The 27,864-nt window shown below is 43.9% G+C and overlaps 1 protein-coding gene and 1 long non-coding RNA gene across 7 annotated transcripts in view; one reads left to right on the top strand and one right to left on the bottom strand.

Moving 5' to 3' along the window:
• Positions 1-10,005, top strand: part of NKAIN1 (sodium/potassium transporting ATPase interacting 1) — a 75,222-nt gene extending 65,217 nt beyond the window's left edge. For 2 of the 6 annotated variants that reach the window (XM_061597362.1, XM_061597364.1), the window contains exons 5-7: positions 3,161-3,221; positions 6,094-6,175; positions 8,822-10,003. In XM_061597362.1, the coding sequence (XP_061453346.1) occupies positions 3,161-3,221; positions 6,094-6,175; positions 8,822-8,831 (153 nt within the window). In that variant the 3' untranslated portion in view covers positions 8,832-10,003. Of the gene's footprint in view, positions 1-3,160; positions 3,222-6,093; positions 6,180-8,821 lie in introns of those variants that run through there. The other 4 variants (XM_061597361.1, XM_061597360.1, XR_009759189.1 and 1 more) reach the window with 4 other exon arrangements.
• On the bottom strand, positions 8,727-26,977 carry LOC133370702 (uncharacterized). The gene is made up of 4 exons (XR_009759191.1): positions 26,864-26,977; positions 14,314-14,466; positions 11,163-11,318; positions 8,727-10,198 (listed from the first exon to the last, which is right to left on the bottom strand). It is a non-coding gene; the product is annotated as an uncharacterized LOC133370702 (long non-coding RNA).
• Positions 26,978-27,864: the final 887 nt, after the last annotated feature.

The raw sequence follows: 27,864 nt of genomic DNA, 5'->3' as shown, positions 1-27,864 counted from the left end.
CTGCTGTGCTGACTTCCTGGCAGGTGGGTTGCTGATGTAATGAGCCTCGTGGAGAACTCTTGGCGGAGCTATTCGGATGAGGAGGACTACTGGGATCCAGCAGAGGGGCCCAGTGGCCTGCACATGGTGGCTGGCGAGACCAGAGAGGAGCTCAGTGATCTGGCCGTTCTGACAGCTGCTGAGGAGGCAGACTCAGCGATGGCCCGTTCCCCTACTCTGCCCCCGCAGACTCCCAGACTCCTAGACTCCTGATCCTGCCCCTGCTCCGCCTCCTGTAGCTGACGTGTCTGCTGAGCAGGAGGTACGATTGGAGGCAGAGCTGGGGAGTGAAGTGTCCGAGGCATCTCTGCCTCCATCGCCAAGGACACATTGCCGTTTGTGCAGGCGTGAGCAGACTGAGCCCACTCATCAGCTTACTTGTACGAGTGCCCACTTGCTGGCCCAGTCCCAGTCTGAGAGACAGTTCCCGCACAAGTAATTTGCCCGCCCCAGCTCTTCATAGGGGGTCCTGGAGGGCGTGCTCTTTGTTGTGACAATGTCCTCGCTTGAGTAACCGTGCCTAGCAGTGCTGCCAAGATCTAGAGACCTGTGCAACCTGTAGTCTCATCTATGTACCAGTCATGCACCAAGCTCTGGATTAAAACCTTTGGTAATAATCACACCAGTGGCTCCGAGTCTGATTCCGCAGTGGGTAGCCAGGACAGCTGTTGCTTACTGCGGGGCAGAGGGGGAGGAGCAAGGCAGCAGGGAGGTCGCCATGGTGCAAATGCACCAGCAGAACTAATTCAGTGCTCCAGCCAGGGTGATTGCACCACGATGAGCTCCCTGCTTCTCCCTTTCCTGGTAAGGAGCAGCAACCTACCTGCCAGGAATCTAGCACAATGGCTCCTCCCTGCCCGAGTTGCCTCTGGCAGTCAGGCTGCAATCCTAAACAAACTTACTGAGGCATAAGTCTGTTAGTGGATCTTACCTCTGAGTTGACATTTGTAGGTTATAGGAGATCATTAAAAAGAAATGGCACAAGGACAGGGAGATTTTTATTGTTATTTTTGACAAATGAAGGACGACAAAGATAAAGGGAGCAGATACAGGAAGATGGATATTGGTAGTTCAAAAATAATTGGTACTGAGGGAACAAATAAGCCCTAGAGGATGCAAATTAAGAATGAAAAGCAACAGGCCCAGAACTTTACCTTGAGGTTAAGGCCAAACGACTTAAGTGCTGGAAGATGCCCGACTGATATTTTTGTTTCTTTTACTAAATGTAGCTATGGAGGCTCCTCCTTTGAGCAGGGAAGGACTGCTGAGGGCGGGAAGCATTGGATCCTTTCCCCCATTCTGTTTTCCTCATCTAAATTCTGAACATACAACACCTGCTTTTAAAAGATCTGCAGGGCCTTCCAGGGCATTTTGGAGCTCGAGTTGAGGGTGCTAGTTGAAATGGGTTGGGACTAGGATACTCAAGGAGCCACATTTCCTGCATAAAACTGCCCAAAATGTTAAGATCTGCATCATATCATATAACTGAAGTTTTCAGATGCTTTTAGTGATCTCCAGCCTTGACTATTGTAATATGTAAAGGGCTCATGACAGTAAATAAAGTCAGGGAGTTGTTAAGGCAAGGATAATTTTGGTGAGCTCTGACTTATCCAGGGAGGCACTCAGCTGGTGTACCAGCCGGAGCTGGTAAAAGGCACTTCCAGTCATTGCCATCACCTAAGCTTGTAAAAGCAGCATCAGGTGAAGGAGGTGTCTCCTGGCTGCAGACCAGAGAGGAACTTCAAAGGAAGTTCATCCTGTCCAAAGCAGGCTGAGCCCACATTCCTTTACAACAGGGTGGGGAACTTGTGACCCTCTTGTTATTGTTGGACTACAACTCCCATCATTCCTGATTATTGGCTATGTTGGCTGGGGCTGATTGGGAACTGGAGTATGACAACATCTGGAAGGCCACAGGTTTCCCATCCCTAGAACATCTGAGCTTCCAGGTGTCGTTGACCTATGACTCCCATGATCCCTGACCATTGGCCATGCTAGGTGGGGCTGATGGAGAATTGGAGTCTCAGCAATATTTGGAGGGCCACAGGTTCCCCATCCCTGTACAAGAAATACTCCCAACCAAAGACTTGGCATCAGAAGTGACCCTGACTCCATTCTTCTGACATAATCTTTAAAAAAAGAGGAAGAAATGTTTATGTTTCTGATGGAGATTTTGAATGCGACTGAAAATCTCCAGAGAATGCAAAGCAAGATCTCAAAACACCAACGGGGGTGGTTTCAGTGACCTGCAAATGTTTTGGCCTGACCCTGCGACTTTCATAATTATGCAAAAAGGACTGAATTGCATACTTTGTATATAGGTAATACCATTTAGATATTTTGGGGGGTGGGAAGGAATCCACAGACTATAGCTGAACCTGAATATAGGCACATTTAATGTGCATAAATCCACGAAAGAAACATTAAAAAATTCCTTTATTGGAACCAACTGAAAAGTCACAAAGAAGCTTTCAAGTTCAGTAAAGCTCTTCATTATATTGGATGTTCAACACAAAGAAGCCCATGCAAACAGCGACAAAAAATTGGAAGGGGTGAAGGGAAGTTAAAGATATTACTGGATTAGATCCTATGCGCAATCCTATACATGTCTAGTCAGAAGCAAACCACAGTGGGTTGTCTTCAACAATACTAGGATACTACTAGGGTAGACCCACCAAAATTAATGAACCTGAATTACAGTCCTGGTTATTAACTTCAGTGGGTCTACTCTGCATAGGACTAGCATTGAATACCGCCCATTGAGGTCAGTAGGATTTATCCCCAGTGTGTAGAGATTGTAGCCCTAGTCAGCATAATAGGTCTCAAGCATCATTTTCTTTCCCCAGACCCTTGCTTTTATCTATGATATCCAGCTGATGAAAAGTTCTAATAAACTCAAAAGCTGTCAATTCTCTGTGACTTTGAAGTTGGTTCCAGTAAAGGTATTACTCTTCTGTTGTTGTTTATGGGCCAACGTGGCTACTGCTAATTTTGTGTGTGATTTGATCAAGCTGTTCAGTCTCATCTTGACAACTTCTGATAACGTGTCAAGCTACTGCTATTTCCTTGCTTTCAAATAATTAGTTTTCCCCCCTTCCCTTTTTTATTTTATATTTTGAAGCTCTTCGGATTTGTTTATGCCTGCTATGTCAGCAAAGTATTTATGGAGGAAGAAGACAGCTGTAAGTATCTTTGCTCCTCCCCTTCCTCCCTTCTCTTCCTGTCTTTGTTCTCCATTAGTTAGTAATGGCTCCCTGAGTGGATTGCCTACTAATTGCACTGAGCGAGTGGCAGTGCTGCCAAATGGCTGGGAATAACAATTTTGTCAACACAACAACCCTCCGAGGTTGATTAGGTTGAGCAACAGGGACTTGCCCAAGGTCACCCAGCAAGTTCTGTGGCCAAACAGGGATTTGAACCTGGCTCTCTCCAGTGTAAATCCAGCACACTACCAAGCACTACCCCACACTATCTAGGAGTGTTTTGGTACCAACCTGTGTGGGAGGTTTAGTCTTGGTAGTGAATAAAGAGATTTTAAAGAGGATTAGGTAGGATATAAATGTAATAAATAAAAGGAGTTTTTAATTACATGCATATCCTACCTAATCCTTCAAGGGACTCAAGATAATTTACATGGTTCTTCCCCCTCATTCTGTCTTCACAGCAATGCTGTGAGGTAGGTTAGGCTGTGTATGTGTGTGCCAGAGCTTGGAAAAGGTACTTTTTTTGAACTACAACTCCCATCAGCCTCAGCCAGCATGGCCTGGATTGGGCTGATGGGAGTTGTAGTTCAAAAAAGTAACTTTTCCAAGCTCTGGTGTGTGTGTGAGAAGAGAGAGAGAGAGAGAGAGAGAGAGAGAGAGAGAGAGAGAGAGAGAGAGACTGATTGCCAAAGATCATCTAGTAAGTTTTATAGCTGAGTAGGGACTTGAATTGGACTCTTTCTAAGTCTTAAAGCAACACTCTTAACTTTTGCCCCAGGGATGGAGAGCCTTTTTCAGCACATATACCTTCTTTGGCAACTATGTGGGGGTGCATGCCGGCGGTGGGCAGGCCCAGAAGTGAAAGTTGGTAGAGCCAGAGGCAAAAAGGGCACAGCAATGAGTATGACGTACATTTCTACATGAGGCTACATTCCAGGAGGCAAAAGCCAGAGATTTCTACATTCCTCCCCCTGTAAAACTGTCCACCCTCCATCCAGACAAGCAAGAAAGCATTTTCTTAGTTCAAGGACACATTCCAGTCAGGGAATAGCCCTTGAGGAGGACACAGAGCAAAGCCAGTGAGGTGCATGGCCTGGGCAGAGTCCTCGGGGCCAGAGAGTGAGGCCTGGAGGGTCACATTTGGCCCATGGGCTGCAGGTTCTCCACCCCTGCTCTGTGCCATCTGCTCTGATGTCCCTGGAGGACCAGTATGTTAAAGGGAAAAACAAAATGTATTGTTAGCGCAGTGAATTTTAAAACGTTCCTGTAAACAAATCACCCAGACAGCTTGTGGTTCATGTTCAGATGACATTCCAAACAGATATAGTGAAGAATTAAAACCTTTGAGTGAAATAGAACGCTGCCCATCTATTTGAATGTATTGGAAGTCTGGCAGGAGCTTATTTGCTTCTGATGGCTTCCAAGCAGCATTATTTGACACAAATGAAATTATTAATATACTTTACAAAGGGGAGTGGAAATTTTATTTGAAATGTATTGATATTTTTCTACTCTATGTTGTTGAATCTGCGTTTTACTGTGATATGATTTGTATTTTAATGTGTTTTTTGTATTTTCCTTTTAAATGTATTTAATTGTGGCGGCCTATGGCTCTGAACAATAAGGATTCATCCTCATTCTACTTTACACATGAAAAAAAACCCATTTAGGGAGTAGCAAATTATATGTAGTATTATCATAGCCAGAGTCGTCGAGAGCATGGAATATGGGCGAAAGCTGATCCTCCTGGACTGTTTGTCTTTTCTAAATCCAGGGGGAAGTTCTCAGCTTTGACAGTCATTCATTTAGTTCCAAATCCAATGAGACACTCCATTAAAAAAGACTGAACCTCAGCTGCAGCAAAATTAATATTAAAAGCATTTTTGAATGTCGCACATACACAAACACACACACAGAGTATGGAATGGAAAAGCAGAATAAGCTGAAAGGGTGGATACTGGGGTATCATAGTGGCTTTACATTTTGCCAAGTGTGTGTGCATGTGTGTATGGATACACATGTGCATATATGTGTGAACATCCATTCATATCCTGCCTTTACTCCCAAAGGAGCCCTGGGCATCAAACATATCAATAACAATTAAAAAAAAAATCTAAGAACAGTTAAAAACATTCTAAAAACTGTGATCTTAGGGTTGCCAGGAATGGTGTTTTTCAGCTGTCAAATGCCTGGATAAACAGGAATGTTTTTAAATAGCTCCTGAAAGTCAGCACTGAGGGAGACAGATGCAGCTCACCAGGGAGGGCATTCCACAAACCAGATTGCTACTGAAAGGGCCCTGTCGTTCATCTATCCATTTATTCATATACATACCATAATTCTAATGCTTGTTGTTGACAAGAGGATCTTTAATGCCTTCTTTGCATTTAATTGCAAAAATTAAAGATCAAATGTCAAAGAAGATGTTTCTAGCTGAGCTCCTGTTGCTTTTACAGTGCAATCCTGTGCATGTTTACAGAAAAGTGAGAGCCAGAGTCCAACAACATCTGGAGAGCCAAACTCTTGCTGTACTTGCACGCTAAGAAGGGTTTGCCAGCTGGATTTCTGCTTGTCCTGCATCTGCTAAAGGCACCAAAGGGCTGCTTTGAAGGCCTTTCCGACAGACAAGGGAGCCTAAAAATAATAACATACATGAAAATAAAGCAGCTTTCAAATTGACCTTGATGCTGGAGAACTGTCCAGTTGATCAGGGAGTCGGATTGGGGAGGAAAAGCCCTAGAGATACTTGCTGTAACTTCATTGCAGTGGTTTGTGTTTTGTTGTTGGTTTTGGTCTGTTGAACCTCAGCTGTTTGATCCACATAGTTACCCCTCATCTTTTCACCCCACAGTCGATTTCATTGGAGGATTTGATTCGTATGGATACCAAGCACCCCAAAAGATGTCACACTTGCAGCTACAGCCTTTGTATATGTGAGTATCTCTCATTCATGGGGATCAGGGATGCATGTGGGCCAGCCCAAGGGGCTGTTGGATGATGCCCTTGTGGCACATGCTTCTCATCTTCCGAACATTGTATTTGTCCTGCCTCTCATTCCACCGGCTGTCCATATGAGGGCAGAATGTTCAAACAGAGGGTGCATGTGTGGAACCTTTGGCCCTCTGGATGCTTCTGAACTACAACTCCCACCAGCCCCAGCAAGCAAGGCCAGTGGCCAGGGATGATGGCAGTTTTAGTTCAGCAACATCTGGAGAGCCAGAGGTTCCCCACATCTGAAAGAGAGAGAGAGAGTGTGTCATTGGGCCATGCAATCTGGGCATACACATGCACACCTTTATTTATAACAAGATTTATATACCACTTAATAATCAAAGCCTCTAAGTGGTTTACATAAAATATAAAATATACATTTATTATTATTTGATTTATATCCCGCCCTTCATCCAGCAGGAGCCCAGGGTGGCAAACAAAAGTACTAAAAACTGTTTAAAACATCATAAAAACAGACTTTAAAATACATTAAAACAAAACAATTAAAATACATTAAAACAAAAAGCAATTCCAACACAGACCCAGACTGGGATATTGAACATTGAACTGGACATTGAAGTTACTGATCAACTCAGATGTTAAAAACAAGTTAAGCTATGATTTTTCAAAATAAAATCAGCAGTTTTCAATATGAATGGGAGTTCAGAATGGGTTCCCATGTGCACCCATTTGTTCCTCTCGGCATTTGTATCCTTGGATTGCCTTCCCACACTGTTCCATAGATTGGTAACCTTACACCTAGAGTACTGTAATGCACTGTCCGTGGGACTGCCCTTGCACCTAGGAACCTGGTTTGGAAGCTGCAGCCAGTGCAGAATGCGGCTGCTTCTGTTTGGTGGGATATGCTGATTTACATGTAGTTACACCAGTGTTGAAAGATCTGCACTGGCTGCCTTTTAACTGCCAAGCCATGCTCAAGGTTTGTGTTGACAACGAAAGTTCCAAACTTGGGACAAGGATACCAAGCAGACTGCCTTCCAAGGACAGATCTTTTAAGATCTTCCGAAGAGACCTTGCAGATCATTCCATGACCAGTGATTGTCACTTGGTAGCCACACAGAAGCGAACCTTCTCGATGATAGGACATATCCTCTGGGTACTTCATGCCCTCCCTTGGGTACTTCATGAGGCATTACCTTTAAACACCTCTTACATGTTCGTTGAGACTTACCTGGGCTCTGAGTCTTCATTTTTAATCTCACTTGATCTTGTTTTTAGAAAATTGTATTGAATGTCATTGAATGTATTTGTTGGAAGATTCAGGACAGACAAAACAAAGTATTTATTTATTTATTTTAAAGTATTTATAAGCCACACTTTTTATAGAAGGACATCAAGGCAGCTTACAGCATACAGAGACACAATAAAATTTTAAAATCAATAAAAACTTCATTAAAAGCAATAATAAAAGCATCAATAAACACTGCGTTGGTTAGAGAGGAATTCATGGTTACAAAGGCCTGTCTTAAAAAGTTCAGTTTTCAAGAGATGCCTGAAAGTGAGGAATTATTTATTTATTGAATTTGTTAATCGCCTATCTGGCTGACCATCCAGCCACTCTAGGCGATGTACAAAGCAAAATGATACAAAAACAACAACAGATCTAAAAAACTAAACAATGAAATAACACCTAACCAGCATTAAAAATAACAGAATACAACCAAACAAAACAATAAGAACAAGGAATCTTCCATGATCTTCTTCTGATCTTCTTCTCCAGGTGACCTCAAGGTGACTACAAGTGCAATGCTAAGTGCGCACTTAGCTTCGCACTTTGCGCAACGCCGGGTTGCTGCCTCAGGCAGCCCCTCTTCTTTATATACCTGGAGCAGGGAAGACACAGGATGGCAGAGTTGTGGAGTAATTGGAGCAAGTGGCCACAGCTGCAACCGCATACAGAGTCTCTCAAACACAGCATTCTTCCACACACAAGGATGGTTCTTGCCAAACCTCTATTGGTAGGGAGTTCCACAGGGCAGGGCCTGCCACACTAACGGCTCAGTCCCTTGTGGAGGCCAATTAAACCTCAGGAGCATGGGGAACTATCAGTCAGATCTTCACACAGTGCATAGTTAAAACTATGGAATTCGCTCCCTTAAGAAGCTTTGATGACCACCCATTTGGATGGCTTTCAAAGAGGATTAGACAAATTCATGGAGGATAAGGCTATCAGTGGTTACTAGCCATGACTACGTTCTGCTTCCACTGTCGGAGGCAGCATGTTTCTGCTAGAAACTGTGGGAGGGGAAAGTGTTCTTGTGCTCAGATCTTGCAGGCTTCCCAGAGGCATTTGGTTGGCCACTGTGAGAACCGGATGCTGGACTAGATGGGCCATTTGTTTGATCCAACAGAGTTCTTCTAATGTTCTTACATTCTTTATTTTTTATGTAAACCACTTAAGAGTTTTATTGTATAAAAATATTGTAAATAAGCATGAATGAATGAATGAATGAATGAAAAACTGAATGGGCCCCATTTCATTCAGATTTTCATTTGTTGATATCTCTGAAGCTTTACTGCCAGCTCTGGACTAAATCCTATGCCTTTGTTCTGTTTTGCTCTTTTAGCTCTGGGTAACTGTTTCCTTACCTACAGTGAGCTGGCCTTTGGGGACATTGGCAAAAAACGCAAGGCAAGCAGGCTGTCCAGCATGATTCCAAAGGCAAATGGCAGACTATTTCTGCTGGAGATCAGGTGTGGTCTGCGATCCTGCCCAGAGACAACATAGTGACACTTCCACGGGTTCCCCCCCCCTTCTCTTTAACTCCTTCATTTGGGCAGCCACAAGAGTTTTCATGCACCATCTAAAACATCAGTGGGCGGTGTTTGTGGTACACCCTCTCCGAGATCAAACTGTTCCGCTCAAGACTGAGGAACCAAAAAGAAGCTCAACGCTCCACCTGCTGGCCAGTGTTTGTAGTGCGGCTGGTGACTCCAGCAAATTAAAAAAAAAAAACTTTAAGCAAGGGCAATATTATGTTTTAGAGAGGGCAAGGAGAAGCCCTGTTTGAAAGAAGACCTTTTTCAGTTTCAGAGTAGTTTTTTTTAATTGTTCTGGATCACTTCCTGCTGTCTCATTTGCTTCCAAGCAAATGGCTTTGCAGTGTGGTGCAGGCTGTGAGATAATCCATACATTGCAATAAAGAATGAAATATCTGACATCTGGAAAGGGAGGCTTCATTAGATCTGAAATCTGTTCCTCCCCCCACCCGCCATCCTTCATCCAATGTTTTCTACATTGTTTGGCCATTTAAATGAGCATCAGTTAAAAAAATTCAAATCACTGGTACTGCCAGAGAAGGAAAAATATTCCTCTGGTTCTGAAGACAGAAGTGAATATATGCATATTGTGACAAATGTGTGGGTTTCATTTTGAGTTGGCATTGTACCGCTATGATTCCAAGGTTTTATCTGACACCAGTGGCGGCTGGTCCATGAGGGCAAATGGGGCACTGCCCCACTAAGCTCAGTCTGCCTCCCTGCCTGCCTTCTTTCTTACAGCCAGTCCTGGGAGTGGCACTGACTATCAGCACCCTCTTCTTTAGTCTCAATGTTCTCCCTTGTAGAACTCAGCAGGGAGGAGGATGGAGGCAAGACTAGAATGAGTTGGCTGTGCCTGTCATTGGCTCTGGATGTGCCTACTGTTGGTCTCCCTGCCTTCCGCCCCACCGATCCTAACGGGCACAAACGACCACTTTGTGACACAGTGCTTCCAATAAGATGCTGAAAACCATTTTCACTAATACAATCAATGTCTTCAAAAGGGCCTGAATCTCATTGCTGGAAGATAACTTCTTCTCATTGCTGGAAGATGCAGGGTCAGCTGGGCTCTGCTTTTGGACCTCATGTCCATAGCGCAGCCTTCCCAAACCTGGTGCATCCTCTGGGTGTTGCATCTCCCGTTGTCACCGACCACTGGCCATGCTGGCTGAAACCTGTGGGAACTGAAGTCATAACAATGTCAGGAGGGCATACCAGGTTGGGGGAGGCTGCCATAAATTATCATAACTCAGATGCTCATCCATTTTGCTTCCTCTTTCGTTTTGTTTTTCAGTGCAAGTTTGTTCCGAATTGGTTTCAGTTGCCTCATTCTGACACAAGGCAGTTCCCAGTAGTGGGTGGTGGCATGGCGCTGCTTACCTGAGCTCCTGTCACCAGTAGCACTCCAGCTTCCCGGGGGGAGGTGTCTGTGAGGTCAGCGCAGTGGAAACTCCCCAATGGGAGCACCAGGTTGGCTCCAACGGTGTGTTTGCACCGCACCGATCTCACCTCATCAATCTCACCCCCCTCCTTCCTGGTAAGTTGCAGTGGCGTCTGTAACAGGTGATCAGGTTAGCACCCCTGCCCTGCCAATGGCTACTGCCAGCTCCTGTCATTCCAAGCTAAAGGCAAACTGTACAGTTCTGGATTGGGTTCCACCAGGAGCAAAGTTTCTCCACTATTGCCATCAAGCCATTTTCATAATGACAATATATCCCCAGCTGGAGGCTTCCAAGGAAAAAGTTCTCTCTCCATGGCACTTCAGCATTAATGTTACATTTGCATATTCATATTTCTCACCCCAAGGTTGGAAACCTCAGCTAGTCTTCTGAGCATGCTTATTCTTAACAAAGCTGCTTACAAACAGACAATGTCAATACTCTCTGGGTAAGCCTGACTTTCTTTTGACGTCACTATGCAAAAGACCAACAGATATACACATCTGCAAATACACTGCTGATTCAGATTTCCCTTCCCTTCAGATGAGCTCTGTACCTTGTTGTGGTTTAAATCACCATAACTACATATTCAATTAGATGTTCATTCATTGCCTTCTTTTTTCAAAATAGATTTTTTGTTTAAGTTGCAAAGCTGTTCTGGGAGATATTAGGGTGGGGTGGGTGAATTTGTGATATCTCATGTACCAACCAATCTATGCTGTGCATGTTCAATTTCTTCTGCAAACTTGCTGAACTGGCTTTTCAACCCTGAAGTGAAAATCGTCCATCTCGCCACAAGTATATTTCCAGAGCTGCTGTGTCACTCCAGTAAGGTTTCATTTGTACACAGGCAAAATGTGCCCTCCTGTGGTTAAAGAAAAGAAAAATAGAATCCATTCATCTCTCCCGTGGAAATGTTTCCAGTCAAGAAAACTCTGTGGAGTCACTGACCAGACACTGTGAATTATATGGCTTATGTTTAAAGCCTAGAAAGAGATGAGCTCAGGGTTTGAGTATGCCTGCTGGCACTTCACTCTTTCATGGAAGCTCTGCCCCCTGTTCCCATACATGGTGCACTCCAGCTCCCATTAGCCCCAGTCTGCATGACCAATGGTCAGGGATGATGGGAGTTGTAGTCCCAACAACATCTGAAGGGCACTAGGTTGAAGAAGATTGCCAGAAGCTATGCCCGCTAATCTCAGATGTGAGGTCTGAGCATTCTAAGGTGATAGAAATGACTTTTGTATATGATCAGAATACTCACTTTTGTTATTAGCATTTCACTAGTGGCAGCTGCAACAAAGTGTTGCAGTGTGGAGTCATCCCTGTTAAAGATTCAAGCTGCCCCATTTCATTCGCCCTCCTCACCGCAGTTTTTTATTTCCACTTCCACCCCTCCAAAAAAACTCAACACCAATAGTCAGCATTCCATACCCACTAGGCATGCTCAGTCCTCACTGGATTGTTTTGTTTTTTGGGGGGGAGGTTTTTTTTGGTACTGCTGCAAATCCTGGGCTTCCCCTGTGTCTGCTAATAGCACCCTCTTGTGCATGGGCAATATCATTTTGGCTATAAAAGAACTGGCACTTCAAGAATTCAGATTGCTGTTAGTATAATGCATTCCAGGACTAAGTCTTGACATTCAGCTTGTTCACACATTACACTGTCTCTACACATGCACAAGTGTTTGTGTGAAAGAGTATACACTTACTGATATGTACAGCTCAACCTACATGTACATAGGCACACAAACTGTGCACTTGTTGATCTTTGTATGTGAATAACTGTGAAGGTACAGCTCAACTCTTTGTGTATACAGATTGTACACTTGTTGAATATGGGGCGTAAACACCCCTATTCAGTCCACAATGTGACTGGCTCAAATTAGAACCTATTTAAAAAGTGAGATTTTCAACAATTAAAGGCAGGCCTGTTAGGCGCTTTCTTAACTGGCAACAGTTCCGTTTGATTCAAAACTTCCCATATGCAGCTGCCTGTTCTTTAAGATCAGGAGTGGGGAGCCTGCAACCTTCCAGATGCTGTTGGACTCCAAACTCCTATCAGCCCCTGCCAGCATGGCCAGTTGTCAGGGATGATGGTAGTTAAGAGTCCAATAGTATCTAGAGGGTCATAGGTCCCCCATCCCTGGTTAAGATCATTGAATGAGGCCCTTATCAACCTGTGAAACCCACTCACCGACTGAGGTCTAGTTATTAGGCATTGCTGGTCATTCTGTCTTCATAGCATCAGTTAGGAGTGGGACATTTCCAGTGGTGGCTCTACAGTTAATGGAACTTACTTGAAGGGGTCAGAAAAGCTGAAGTTTTTGGAGAAGCTGGAAGACCTTTCTTGTCCAATAGGCATTTGGCTGATCTGGGTTATCTGTTGTGGTTTCAATGTGTAGTTGTTTTCTTTGGGGATATTTACTGTGGGTTGTCTCCACTGTTAGTCATACTCAGCATAGACCCATTGAAATTAATGGATATGACTAACTTAATTTAGTTTGGATACAGCCCTGTGTTTTTATGATTCTGATTCATATGTGAACTGCTTTGAGCTGCTTAGAAAAGCAGTATGAAATGTTTTAAGTAAAGTCAAAATAAATGCTCTGGGTGCCTCTGACCCCCAGAGGGCAGGCGAGCAGTGGCCTGGGACAAAGCCTGGGGATGGGGTGGTGCCCCCTACACCAGAAATGTTATTTTTGTTGGCACCAACCCTTATTTCTGTTAGGTGCCAAGTCAAACTGTTTCATATTCCAGAATTCAGAGGGTGGCTTTCTTTTGTTTTTACCGCTGCACCCTTGCAGTTATTGCTTTTGCTGGATTGTATCTTTGGGTGGATTTTTACTTGGTTTTGGATTTTATTTCTCCTGGTTTCATTCTGGCTTTCTAAGCTGCCTTGAAGGCTTAATGGTGAGGGATGGACATCTGAAACCAGGGCTGGGGAACCTCAGGCCCAGGGGACATATCTGGCCCTCAGAACTTTCCCCTTCCTAGGCTATGTCCTCTTTCCATAAACCCCTCACTGGCCTGGCTCTGCACACTTCTGAATTGCCTGGAGCTTTGACAATGCCTCTTGCTTGACAGCTTGACTGGACGATGAAAAGATGTGTAGGTAGGAACCTCTCATTTTTGTGTGGCTAGAATGTGGCCTACTGTACAAAGGTGTGAGTTCCACCGGTTGCCCATCTGCTTTTTGCCTGTGTCCCCACCCACAACATGCGGCCCCCACAGAAGGTTGCTCACAAGACAACGTGGCCCTCGGACTGAAAAAAGTTGACCACCCCAGTCTTAAATAAATGAACTCAGCAGTTGGGCTAGATTAGAAAGTGTGAGGTTGGATACTTTTCTAAACTAGTTTTCCCAAACCTGGTACCCTCCAGATGTTTGTTGTACTGCCATCATCCTCATCAGACCCTGCTTGTGGGCTTCCCATAGAAGTCTGGTTGGCCACTGTGAGATCAGGATGCTGGACTAAGTGGGCCCTTGGCCTGATCCAACAGGGCTCTTCTTATGTTCTTAATCATTGACCTGCTGGTTGGGGGTGATAGGAGTTGGGAGTCTGACAATGTCTGTAGGGCACCGGGTAGGTGTAGAGCTTTGTCTAACCCATCTGATTAATTCTGTAGCCAATGTAACTGTTGCCTAATATATGGCTGACTGCCAGTCTTGCTTTGGGCTGTTGGAGATCTCCCAAGTCACGTGCATGGCACACAGACAGACAACTAAAAGAGTTGGGAGCTATAAACTTGAAGGGGGCAATGTGCTGAAGTCTGCTCCTTTCTGCCAGCCGACAACGGGTCTTTCTGGAAGCAAAGTTAATGCGCCGTCGCTTCCCTTCCCCTTCTTACTCAAATATACCTGATGTAAGATGCTTGGCAGTGCATCCTGCCTTTGACAGTCTTTTCCTGGGGCGAGCTCAGCAACTAGAACAGGCTTTCAGCATCACATTTAGTAGTATATTCCCTGCTGGCTAAAAATGTTCTCTGATGGTGGGGACCAAGGTCTGCTGAACTGTAGAGGACAAAAAAAAAAGGTGAGAAGCTCCCAATACAGAAAAAAAAATTGGAGCAGTTATCGGATTTAGACCTTTTAAAGAACTGTAGCTTTCCCCAAAGCCCATCTCAACCTAACCATATTCCCTTTCATTTACCATCCATGCTCCTTCATATTTTCCCAATCCGATTTGTAAAAATAAGGTAGCAATCATAAACAGTACTAGGGAGTAAGCGCCACTGAGTACAGTGGGACTTACGTCTGAGTAAACATGCATTGGATTACACTGTAAAGCATGAAAATAAGGAAGGACCAGAAGAGTGATGCTAATGGGCCATCAGCAATCACAGATGCATAGTGGGCATTCTCGGGTAGCACTGAAAAAAGGAACTGCTTTTTCCCCCCAGCTCAAAGTGAAATCATTTTAATAGCCTGCTTCCAGATAAACTGATTGCAGTTTTCCCCCACTGTAGCTAGAGTGGCTAGGTGCAACAAGAGAACAGGGCTTGTGTAAATTGAATAGTGGTTGCTTGTCATGCAGACTACACCTGCTGAAAGTAACACAACTATTTAATGTGCAGGAGACCCTGTCCCTTGTTGCATCTGACCACCCTAACTGTAGCATAGTAAAATTGACAAAGTTTTGCACAAGACAACATTTTTATCAATGTTTCAAAAGGGTTTCCCCCCCAAAAAAACCAACAGCTTTAGAACTTTTTTTTTTAGTTTGGGCTACTTTTTTAAAAGAACAAATATTGTTCATGAACTTTAATGCAATAATGTTAAATTTTAGTTTGCAATTTTCAATACTTGTGCATCTTGCCTTCCCCTACTCCTCCAGAAACTTCTTAACACCAATAGGATTCATGTTCAGGAATGTCATGGCAGGGAAGAATGAAAGAGGAAGATTTAAATTAGAGCTATCACCTGACTTACAGTTCAGTCCTTTATTTATATAATTATTACTCAGAAGTCAGCCTACTTAAGCTCAGTGGGACTTACTCCCAGGTAAGTATGTATAGGATTGCAGCCTTACTGTTAAACAAGGGAGCATAGGCTTGCGACCTCAGCTGTTTAATCACGAGTGTTGAGTGAGGAACTGATTCTATTTTAATTTGAGGAAGAACAATAGTTCTGAAGCAGAAAAAAGGCATGTTTTATGGAGCATGTGTGGTAGCAGGCATTGTCTCAGATGAGGCATTCCTTCCTGCGGCAAAAGAAAAGAGAAATTCCTCTTCTTGCCACTGGCTTTTTAGAATAAGTATTTGTATTAAAAAGCCAGTTTGCTGTCGTGCTTGAATTAGAACTGGGGAGACCATGGTTCAAATCCTGACTTGGCCATGAACCTCACTGTGATCTTGGCCCGGTCACTAGTTCTCAGCCTAACCTACCTCACAGGATTGTTGTCAGAATAAAATAGAGGGCGGAACTGCATATGCCCCTTTGAGATCCTTGGAAGAAAGGTGGAACAATATAAATGTAGTTAAGTAAGCAAATAAGTAAAAATAATACTGACTTTGAACAAAATCCCTTACCAGGTTAATTGGGGCCGTTTGTTTTTAGTTAATCCAAAGGTTTTAAATCAATGAATCTAAGCTGGAAATTAGGAATAGCCCCATTACTGTGTTGGTTGGGGCTGATGAGAGTTGTTAATAGTTATTAGTCACGTTCCTTGCAAATGTGACAAAAAGCGACTTACAACATTGGAATCCAACATCAGGAGAACCACTGGTTTCCCCATCCCTCATCTAAACAATGGACCCATGTAAATGTTGCTGTCCTTGCATAAATTTTTGCAAGCGAATTCAAGTTAAGACATTTTCTCTGAGAATTCACCCAACACAAAATTTTTTATTTTATTTCATCTCTCTAGAATTTTTTTAAAATATGAAATAATATTGTATTAATCCCTTTCACATTTACTTCCCATGTTGTCTCAGCTGATCTTTGTAGCGTCTTTATAGTCAGATTATGTTTAGTTTTTACACATCTCTCAGTCTTCCTTTGAAGAGCTCAAAGTGCCTTAGGAGTAGGAGCATAGAAAGCTGCCTTACACCAGTTCAGAATATTTGTCCATCTAGATCTGTATTGTCCATTCCGTCCTTTACCAACCTGGTGCCCTTCAAATGTCTTGGCATACAGCTCCCATCAGCCCCAGCCAGCACAGCACCATGTCAACTATGGGAAGGCAGAGTGCTCTGTTTTTTTTTGCTACATTTCTGCTAATACATTGAAGGCTGTTTCCAATTTAAAGTAAAGGCTGGCAGTCTAACAGAGATTATACAAAAGGGGAAAACACTGGGGAAGGAAGAGGAAATTAAGCAAATTCAGATGCCATTTCGTGCAAAATGTTACATTAAAGTTCCATAATGACCAGGTGGAAGGTGGCTACTGTGTGAGACAGTTCTGGGAGGTGAGGAGACAAATGACAGTTGGTCCCAGTTAACTTCATCAAAGGTGTTTCTCCTCTCCCTCTCTGGCAACCAGGCGGCATGGGTCTTGTGGTTTTGTGAGGACTATTGGACCAACCAGCATGTAGATCCTTAAGCAGTGATTACTTGCACAATGGCCTTAGAGTCTCTCCTGGCTCCCATAAGCTATTACACCTCAGAGGAAGATAGGAAGCTGCCTTTATACTGAATCAGACCACTGGTCCATCTAGCTCTTCCTTATCTATGCTGATTAGCAGTGGCTTTCTAGGGTTTCAGACAGGGCCTTTCCCAGTCTTGTCTGGAGATGCTGTGGATTGAACTTGGGGCCTTCTGCATGCAAAGCATGTGCTACAGCCCTACCCAAGATGAGGTGGTGATATCTTTGGCTCTTTAGGAATGCATGTGTGAGAACAGTTTTTGCTTCACAGCCATCCCAGCATCTAGTCTCCATATAGTCCTGAAACTTTATACCAGCCATATCTAACCAGATGCCTTCCACTTGCTTTGGATTACATTTCCCCACCAGCCCTAACTTGCATGGCCAATGGTCAAAAAGGATGGGAGTCATCCTCCAAAACATCTGGAGGGCACCAGGCTAGGGAAGGCTGCTTTAGATGTACAACATCCAGGGCTTAAACTTGTTGCTGCCTTTAAAAAGAGTATAGATACGAGGAGAGGAACTGATGCTTTCATCTGTCAAGGCACTATGATATTCCAGGACAGTGGTCCCCAAACTTCTCCCCCCAATGGACCACTTGAAAATTGCTGATGGTCTTGGCAGACCACTTAATGACTTTTCTGCTTCTCATAGCCATTGTAATGCGCCGTGCCAGATGCTGTATGATTTTTAATTGCGTTTTTATTGCTTTTATTTCTTACATTGTATTTTACTGCATTACAGTTTGCACATGAAGTACAATATAAGAAAAAAAAGTAATAAAAATACAGTTAAAATCAGTATTTAATGCGGACATGTCCTAGACCATCTGAATGAAGCTTATGAAGCACTGGTGGTCAAACCACCGTTCTGGAACCCCTGTTCTAGGATATGCACGTTGCTATCCTGGGTGAGTCATGGAGGTGTCTCTCCCCCCCCCGTTTGGATTCTTTACCTTGAAGAAACTTCAGATGCCATTCTGTTGCTTTGGATCTTGTGTGCATTTACAGCATGGGTAGTCATCGTGGTGCCCTCCAGATGTTGTTGGACTACATTTCTTATCATTCCTGATATTGGCCATGTTGGCTGGGGGTGATGGGAGTTGGAGTACAACAACAACATGCGGAGGGCACCACACTGACTACCCTGATTTACACAATAGCCCTATCCAGAGGAATAGCACTTGATTCCTGGATGGGCTGAGCTCTGCCTGTGACAAAGCCATGCAGGACCTGGACTGATCTTTCCTAATCTTAAAGGCAAACTGGAACCTAGCAAGGTTCCAATGTCCAAACCCAATACGCTTTCAGAGTTTCAGATCACCCATGCTAGACCCTCTTGGGCTTTATTTTTTATATCTCTTCCCTCCAATTTAGCGGTGCTATGCTAGATTGGCTGGCCGGTGGGGTGGGGGTTGCAGTTGTGAAAGGACCTGTGCTATTCATGAAGGAAAGGCAGAGACCTTATACAGCCTCAGGCACAGATCAAGATGACACCCACACCATTCCACATATGGAAGTCAACTGGGTTGTCCATTGAATCTTGGGCTCTGTCTGCACTACATAATTAAAGCACTAGGATACCATGTTAAGCAGTCACGGCTTCCCAGACTCCTGGGCACTGCAGTTTATTAAGGGTGCTGAGAGCTGTTAGGAGACCCTCTCACAGAATTGCAAATCTTAAGAGTGGCTTAATAATCAATCCCTCTTCCCGGGCAACTCTGGGAATTGTAGCTCTGAGAGAGGAAAAGAGGTCTAACAATTCTCAGCATCCTTCACAAATTATAGTTCTCAGGATTCTTTGGTAGAAGCCATGACTGTTTCAGGCGGTATAATACTGCTGTGAGTAGTGAAGGTGAAGCCTTAGTTCAACACTGGGGACAGGACAGCAATCCTCCACTGCATCTGGCGACAACATCACAGGGCAGGCATGTACAACGCTGCCCTCCAACACATTGCCATTGCTCCTCGCCTCCTAGAATCTGCTGCTTGAGGCAGCTGCCTCACTCTACCTAATGATGGGGTCTGTACTGTGTTTTCCTAAAGTGAAATTAATTTCTTGTGGTTAATTCATACACACACACACAGACAGAGTTAGGATCCTGGTTGACTTACGTGGTTCTTTCACAGGCATATGCCTTAATTACTTAACATAATAACAATAACAACTTGAAGCAGGGCTATTCATTCCCCATCTCCACTAGCAAATCTTACGGAAATTACTCCCCCTGGTAGGGATGGGGGAGACATTTGGTTAAGTTTGCATTTTAACGCAAAACTCCCTAATTCACACATCCTGAAACAGTATGTGAATCGAAATGTAGCTATGCTTCAAAAGTTGCCCTTTTCCGAAGTTTGCGATGCCATTCTCCAACTAGATAATGTGTACAAAAATGTGTATATTTAGGGGAAAGTGCATATATTAGTGAAAATAACATTCAAAAATGCTTCCTATGAGGGGAAATTTCTTGCAAGTGTGTGTATCTCGAGAAATACACTAAAATACTGCCAAATGTTCATGAGAACTTTAAAAACAACAACCCACAATCGCAAACTGGTGCAGGATTGTGGAGAATTGCACTGAAGTTTGGGAAAATGAGAGAAACTGAAACAGATATGTCCACCATTGTGGATGGGGAGGGATGGGTATCTTTGCATACAAAGGCTGCAATCCGTGACACAAAAAGAGATTAAAATCACTCAACAGAGACTAAAAAAGCGGCTTTGTGAAATATACCATAACTCCTTCATAGACATCCAGCCTGATCCTATATAATATTTCTGTGGAAATGTCCTGCTCATTTCTATGGGGTATGGTCCCAGATAAGTGGACCTAAGACTGCAGCCTTAATGGTTTATATGGAACTTTGAGGTCACAGAACCAGACAAGCATGAGTGAAAAATCAGTCCAGTTTAATGTTTTTGAATGAGAATGTCCTCCATCTCCTGTGGTTAAAAAAAATGTGTACGTGCATGTGTGTTTATTGAAGGATGGCTTCGGAATCACCACGATTCAAGATATGATAGACAGTAAATCCATTCCTTCCTTGCACATGGACCTCCCTTCCTCCTTTTTTTTAAAAAATCACAGATTTAGGCACTGGTGCTTGGACTTTTTTTGCTTGGTTTGGTTTTTTATAAATGTATATATGTAAAATTGTATTTGTAATGTCAAGATATTATTTTTTATGTTCTGTAACTCTAAAAAGTCAAATATGTTTCATCTAACAATAGCTGTTTGGACTTCGTGTATTTTCTGATTTTGTGCGGTCGAACTGATTAAAATGGGTGGTGTTTTTTTCACTCCCCCCCTCCAGATTCTTTTATTTTCAGCTGAGCCAAAGACAGGATTTTAAAATTACTTTTTAAACACTCCGTGTTTTTTTTCCTAATTCAGTCTCGTTCTCCCAAAGCAGGGGTGGGGAACTTTTATTTCCTGTCGAGTCTCAAGGGCTGTACAGTAGGGTCCCACTTTACAGCACTTCACTTTACAGTGCTTCGCTAATACAGTGGTCTCAATTAGACGCAATTAGACTAAAGCCCCACTCATACGGCACTTGTTCCGCTTTTATGGCAGTTTTTGGGCATCACACACCATTCTATTCAGTGGGTTCAGCTTTACAGCAGTTTTCGCTTTACAGCTGGGGTCTGGAACGTAACCCACCGTATGAGTGGGGCCCTACTGTATTCCCTTGGGATTAATCTGCCAGGGCGGCGGAGCTGTTGGTGAGACGGAGCTAGAGCTAAAAGTAGGTGGGGCCAGGGCCAAAAGTAATTAGGCTTTACCTTCTCTCTCTCTCTCCCTCCCTCTCTCTCTCTCCAACTTTTTATCCCTCCTTGCTACCGACATGAAATTTGGCCAAGGACTGCAAGTTGTCCACATGTGGCCTAAAGAAACCACAATGAAAGAACTTCTTATAATGGTAAAAGAGATACATGCCCAGATCTGTGTGTGTAAGCAGGCCTTCTTACATATATCACTTGCTGTATAAGGAACCATGGTCATAAATCTGATATTCATCCAAATGCACATTCAATTGCGTATCTTCAGGCAGCTTCTGAGGGCTTGCTGCTGCTGAAACTTCTGCCCTGGAACGTTTTCCAGTGTTCTTGCAATGAGTGCTGGGCAGCCGCCATTGCAATTGCCTGCAATGCCCTGGAGTAACACTGTGTTGCAGATTCAGCTATCCCCACATCTGTATGGAAATAAAAAGGAGGCACCTGCTCCCTAGGGGGGTGGGGCTCCCTAAAAGCCCCCATGCTGAGCTTCCCTTGAAACTGGAGCTGGTCCAGATCCTCACCATCATTCCGGCACAACATCTTTAAAAGCATACTTAGGTTGGAACTGGGGCAGACATCTGGTACTCCACTCTTTGGGAGATAAGATCTAGCATCGGGGCCCAATGGTAACGTTAACACCCAGCTTGTGATACTGCACTGCCACAGAGGGTCACTTCTGTGTGGATGACAGCATATAATGTGTGTGCATCTGTAAGGCTCGTGCACAAAATTCAGCCTGCAGAAATAGCCAACGTGGTGTCCTCCAGAGATGTTGCAGCCTACAGCTCCCATCATCCCTGACCATTGGCCATTCCTGGTGGCACCTGAAGTCTAAAACATCTGGAGGCCACCCTGGAGTGCTAGGACTCTGGGATTAGATTTTGGTTACATATTCTGTGTTGATACGGTTTTTTAAAAAAGTAAAACGTGTGCCACTCGATAATGCATGGAGCAGCCTGCCACTAGCAGCTCCTGATGCATCCTTCTGTAGGCATTTTTAACCCTTTCCAGATCATATGGGGTTTTTCTGGCAGAGAGCAGAAGCGACACCTCTGCCATTATTGCCAGGAATAAACCCGTGTTACCACTGCCACAGCAGAAACTCCATGTGACTGGCTGGCCCAGACTAAGAGCCAGTGTGCTGTAGTTGTTAGACCTGGGTTAATAAATGTGGTGCCTTCCAGATGTTGCTGTACTACAATTGCCATCATTGCTGACCATGCTGACTGGAGCTGATGGATGTTGGAGTTCAACACTGTAGAGGGGGCCACATTGCCTACCCTGGGGTTAGAGTGATGGACTAGGACCTGAGAAGTGAAGGTTCAGATCCCTATTAAGCCATGAAGTTCATTGCCAGTCACTGTCTCAAAGCTTAACCTGCTTCACAGGGTTGTTGTGAGGATAAAATTAGGATGTAGAAAAACTGGGGGAGGAGAATTGTGTACATTGTCTTAAGCACCTTGGGAGAAAGGAAGGATATACATATAATGCAATGCAATTGCATATCCTTTAGATGGAGTGTCCATTTGTTTGTGGAATGCACAACTTGCTAGTGTCTATTGATTTTGCACCTACTATCAGAGACACAGTCTCTGCAAACCACTACCACCCAATATATATCAGAGCTGGGCAGACTTCAGCCTTGTGGGACCTACATTATTTTTTGCTAAAACCTGAGGTGGCACATTTGAGGCACATGGCTCCTCCCTCCCCCCCAAGAATCCTGGCAAGTGTACTTTGTTAAGGGTCCTGGGAATTGTAGCTCTGTAAGGGGTAAGCTACAGTTCCCAGGATTCGGGGGGGGGGGCGCACGCTGTGCTTTAAGTCTGCTTTAAATGTGTGATGTGCACACAGAATGGGGTGCCACCAAGGAAGGTGTTTTTTAAGAACCATACCTGACCTCTCATCTCTTTCATATGCAGAAATGGCTCCTGGGTTTTCCACTTCCAAACATTCTTTCTTTTGGCATCTGAATACGTGTGAGTGAGGGGATCAGGATGAGATGAGGAAAAATATTTCACTTGTTGCTATTGTTAAGCAATTGGGATTCAGAAACCCTTGCTGACCTACCTCAAATTGCCCAGGGATTTATCCTGTTGTCCTGCAATGTACGTGGCAAATTTGCAGTGTGACAGCTTGGCTATATAACATGTGAAAAGTAGCCAAGCAGAAGAGAAGCTGAAGAAGTTTTCTTGGCAAAGATGCTTCTGTACACCTTTCTCCTTATGTTGTTTATCTCTGCTTAATGGCTACTTCCCCACTGGGCTACAGCTTACTCAGATTTTATTTTATTTTTATTACATCTTTATCTCTCCCTAAAGAACTGGTGGCATTTCTGGATCTACTGCTGGGCCCAGAAGCCATGAATGCCCTCTGTCAATTCTAGCTGCTGGTAGGACGGGTGCCTTTTTAATCTTTTGAGAGGGCGGTAGCTCTGGTCCTTTGACTTCCATCACCTTGTGACTTGGTTACTGCACTGAGCTGTATAGGGCAGGGGTGAGGAAACCCTTTTTTGACTGAGGGCCACCTTCTCTTCTAGGCAACCTTCTGGAGCTTACGTGCCAGTAATGGGCAGAGCCAGAGGCAAAAACAGGCAGGGCGATACACACAAATTTTACCTTTCAGTGGAGGCTGGTCTGTTAGGGCAAATGGGCCACTGTCCCATTGCTTTCAGTCTGCCCTCAGCCAGACCCTGCCGGCTTGCCTTACTTAGATCCAGTCTAAGGGGTGAACCTGGCTATCAACTTCCTTCCCTTCCTTAGTCTCAGTGTTGCCCTTGTACAACTCCAGCAGGGAGGAGGATGGGGACAAAACTAGAATGAGTTGGCTCTGCTGGTCATTGGCTCTGGCTCCACCCATTGTTGGTCTCCCTGCCTTCCGCCCCACCAGTCCTGATGGACATCAGCCATCCTTGGCTAGTTTTACACACTGCCCTATCTGTTTTCCCCAGCAAGAGGCAGTATCAGAGTTCAAGGACATATTCTATCCAGATATAAACACTCAAGGAGGGTGCAAAGCAGGGCTAGTGACTTGGGTATGTGTGGCCTGCGCAGAGTCTTGAAGGCCAGAAAGAGAGTCCTGGAAGGCTGTATGTGGCCCCTAGGCCTGGGATTCCATATCTCTGCTATAAGGGATCATCCTGTTTGGAAGCTTCAACAGGAGCAGAAGATGGTGGCCTGCATGCTAAATGTGAGCAAACCTCTGGAATCACACATTACACCAGTGCTCCTCTGTCTCAACCTGGAAATAATCCAGAGCTGATATCTGAAAAGTTAAATCCAGATTATAAATTCAATATGAATCTGACATTTGAGCTATGGTTCTTGGGGGAGTAACCATAGCTATGTAGTAGAGCAATGTTCCATCAGCCTTGGTGCCCCCAGATGTTGGAGTGCAACTCCCACCGTCCCCAGCCACTTCAGACAATGGCTGGGGATGATGGAAGTTGTAATCCAAGCTAAACAATGCAGAAGGTCCTCAAGAGTATAATAAACAACAGACGAAATCACAGGAACCACCAAAAAAGTGAAAATGGTAGAGAGAAAAAGCCCATAAGACTAAACAGGACTGCATTTAAAATGAGTGCATATATAAATATGAGAGATAGCCACTGTTGTGCAGTTACAAACATTTTCCCCAAACATCTTAAATTATTATATTATTATGACAAGACCTCATGGACTTCATTTCATTCTTCATCAGAACAAAATGAAGAATTTCCTCACAAATGGCAGCTATAGATCCTCTTACAGCCTTTTGTTTGACTTTTCAAAGCTGTGTTAATCTTTGTTCATCTTAAAAAGTATAATACATCTGTGAGAAATTCTCCACTTTGTTTTGCTGAAGCATGAAATGGGATGTAATCCAGGAGGTCTCATTGTAACAACATAATAATCTGAGGTGTTTGGAGAAATTGCTGTAATTGTTACACACAACAGTAGCTACCACTCATATTTTTATATATGTTCATTTCACATGCAGTCTTGTTTTGTCTACTTATAAATCACTTTTCATACCATGTTCATTGTTTTGGGGGGTTCCTGTGATTTTTTCTTGGGAGATGAAGTACAACATCTGGGGAAATAAGGTTGAAGAACTCTGTGGTAGAACATGTACTCTGCATGCAGAAGATCCCAATTTCCGGCATCTCGTTATTAAAGGATCAGCAAAGGGCTGTAGCTCAGTGATAGAGCCTTGCATACAGAAGGTCCCAAGTTGCATCCCTGGCATATCCTGCTAGGTTTGCAAAAGAACCCTGCCTGAAACCCTAGAGAGTTGCTGCCAGTCAGTGTAGACAATACTGGATTGATGATTTGACTCGGGTCAAGGCAGCTTCCTGACTTTTGCTTGAGCCCTTTGAGAGTCACTGCCAATCAGAGTTGACAGTTTTCAGAGGGACAAATAGTCTTACCTGGTCTGCTTCCTATGTAGATCTAGACCAGCCTTTGCTAAACTGATAACCTCCAGATGTTTTGGACTATAACTCCCATCAGTCCCATGAAATTGTAGTCCAACTGTAGTTGATACCAGAGTGGTGAAGGCAAAACTGGTCTACCCAGCTCTGGCACACCCTGGGGTCCACAGACTTCAGTAGACATCAGTAACCTTGTTGGCCTCAGTCTACAGCAGGGATGAGAACCTGTGACCCTCCAGATGTTGCTGGTCTACAACTCCCATCACCTCTGACTATTGGTCATTCTGGCTGTGGCTGATGGGTACTGGAGTCCAACAACTTCTGAAAGGCCACAGGTTTCCCATTCTTGGACTACAGCCTTCATATAGCGAAGGGGCCTTCCTAGCAATCGAGGTAAGCACAGGCTAAATTCTTCAGTTACAAAGTTGACATTGTACACCAGTCCCAGATGTGTCTCACATCAGACATGACTTCCAAAAATTTGGAATTTGTTTTGAAATAACTGGGGGATGTGTAGCCACTCAAAAGTCCTATGGAAAAAATTAAGTAGTTCTACAGTTTGCTGGCCTCCATTGATTTGCCTCCACATTTTCTTGTGGGTACAATTTCAGATGATTGTCTTAACCTAGGGATAGGGAACCTGTGGCCGTCCAGATGGTGCTGAACGACAACTCCCATCATCCTTGACTACTGGCCATGTTGGCAGCAGCCAATGAGAGTTGTAATCTAAAAATACCTGGTAGGCAATAGGTTTCCCATCCTTGTTTTAAATTTAACCTATAATGTTCTAAAAAGCCGCATTTACAATTTCTGAGATCAACTGAGATAGCTTTTTTTAAAAAAACAAACAAACAGTACTTTTATGATAAAAAGCAGGCCTGGCTCCAGATTTCAGGGGCCCTTGGGCACTGCCCCCTTGTCTCCTTGCTTTTCTCCTCCAACCATACTCCTCCTCCCTCTTAGCCACACCCCTATAAAATAAAACAAATCTTGACTGATACGGCAACCCCCTATTGACAACCCCCCCCGAAACACAATACAATATTCGAATTTTTGAAATGATGAGTGCCATTTCTTCATAACTGAATGGATACACCACTCCCACACACCTAAAATTCATCCTTGGGTCTCTCTGCTACACTGTTGTTTCATACTTCCGTTTTTGCAAATAGAAATATAATATTTGTACAAAGTATGTAAATAAATAATATTTGATACTGTAGCAACATCCGTAAGCTGGATCTGCTGGCAAGGTTGGGCTGGGGCCAGTGAGCTCCTGGGCACTCAGCTAGCGCCTCACCTGGTCCACAGCTGGAGCTGGGCCTGATGAAAAGATGAAGTGCACAATCCACAAAATATAATCAAGAAAAAATATCTACCTGTTTCCCGACGTGGAGAGACAGCGTTTCATTTCTTCATTTCACCCGTCACTATAAATTATTTGTTTCCCATATTCAGCATAATATTTTTTCAATTTCATGAGTTTTCATTTAAAGAAAATGTATTTGTTTATTTTTTAAAATATTTAAAACGCTCGAACATTAAAAAGGGGGAAAACGCAACTTGATGTTTACAGAAGAAATCAGACCAGAAGACTTCCTATGAATCTCTTTAATCCTGTATACCTACGTACCAGGTAGTAAACCCCGTTGAACTCAGTGGGACTTCTGAATAGACACTATCGGATTACGCGGTTATTGTCTTTCCGTTGTGTGCATCACCTTCTTTACTGAAGTTCGGATTTCAAAGCGGCTGTTCCTTTAACCGCAAGATATAACCGCAGAAACTACAAATCCCAGAATGCACAAAGGCAGCGGAAGTATGGCTTCATTCATATCCGATTAAAGGAGTGCATGGTGGGAGTTGTAGTCTACAAGGCTTATTATTTGCACCTATAGCAATATATTTCCGGTGGGGGCTCATCTTTTGTTCGAATTGGAGATTCGACGTTTAGAAATATATAGTAGACCATAGTTTGCATATGTAACAACCATGACTGTCTAAAATGATTTTTTGGGGTGGGAGGGGACACGTGCTTGTGCGTTATAACACAACAAAGCATAGATGTGTTTTCGTGCAGTTGGGCCTGATCCGCTCACTGTGCAGAGGTTCGTTTAACTATATTGCCGTTTAGAGGTATAGGATACTGCCTTATACCGAGTCAGGCCGTTGGTCAGTCTAGTTCAGTGTTGTCTACACTGACTGGCAGCAGCTCCTAAGAGCTTCAACAAGAGTCTCTCCCAGCAGTTAGAGATGCTGGGGGTTGAACCTGGGACCTTTTTATCCAAAGCAGCAGATGCTGTACTACCCCATGACCTTTCCAGGTTCCTTTGGCCTTTCCTCCGAAAGCGCAGATCGTGGGTCAACAATAGTTCGCATATGCTAATCTATTAAAGCTTACATTAATGTTACATTAAAAGAGAAAACATCCGAGCTGTGCTCTGTCACCCTAGTCAGAGGCAGCATGCTTCTGAAAACCAGTTGCCAGAAGCCTCAGGAGGGGAGAGTGTTCTTGCACTCGGGTCCTGCTTGCGGCCTTCCCCCAGGCACCTGGTTGGCCACTGTGAGAACAGGATGCTGGACTAGATGGGCCACTTGGCCTGATCCAGCAGGCTCTTCTTATGTTCTTATGAT

The sequence above is a fragment of the Rhineura floridana genome, chromosome 15 (genome assembly GCF_030035675.1).
Source record: "Rhineura floridana isolate rRhiFlo1 chromosome 15, rRhiFlo1.hap2, whole genome shotgun sequence".
Lineage (NCBI taxonomy): Eukaryota > Metazoa > Chordata > Lepidosauria > Squamata > Rhineuridae > Rhineura > Rhineura floridana.
Note: the sequence above shows the minus strand (reverse complement) of the source record. Positions and strands in the feature narration are given on the sequence as shown.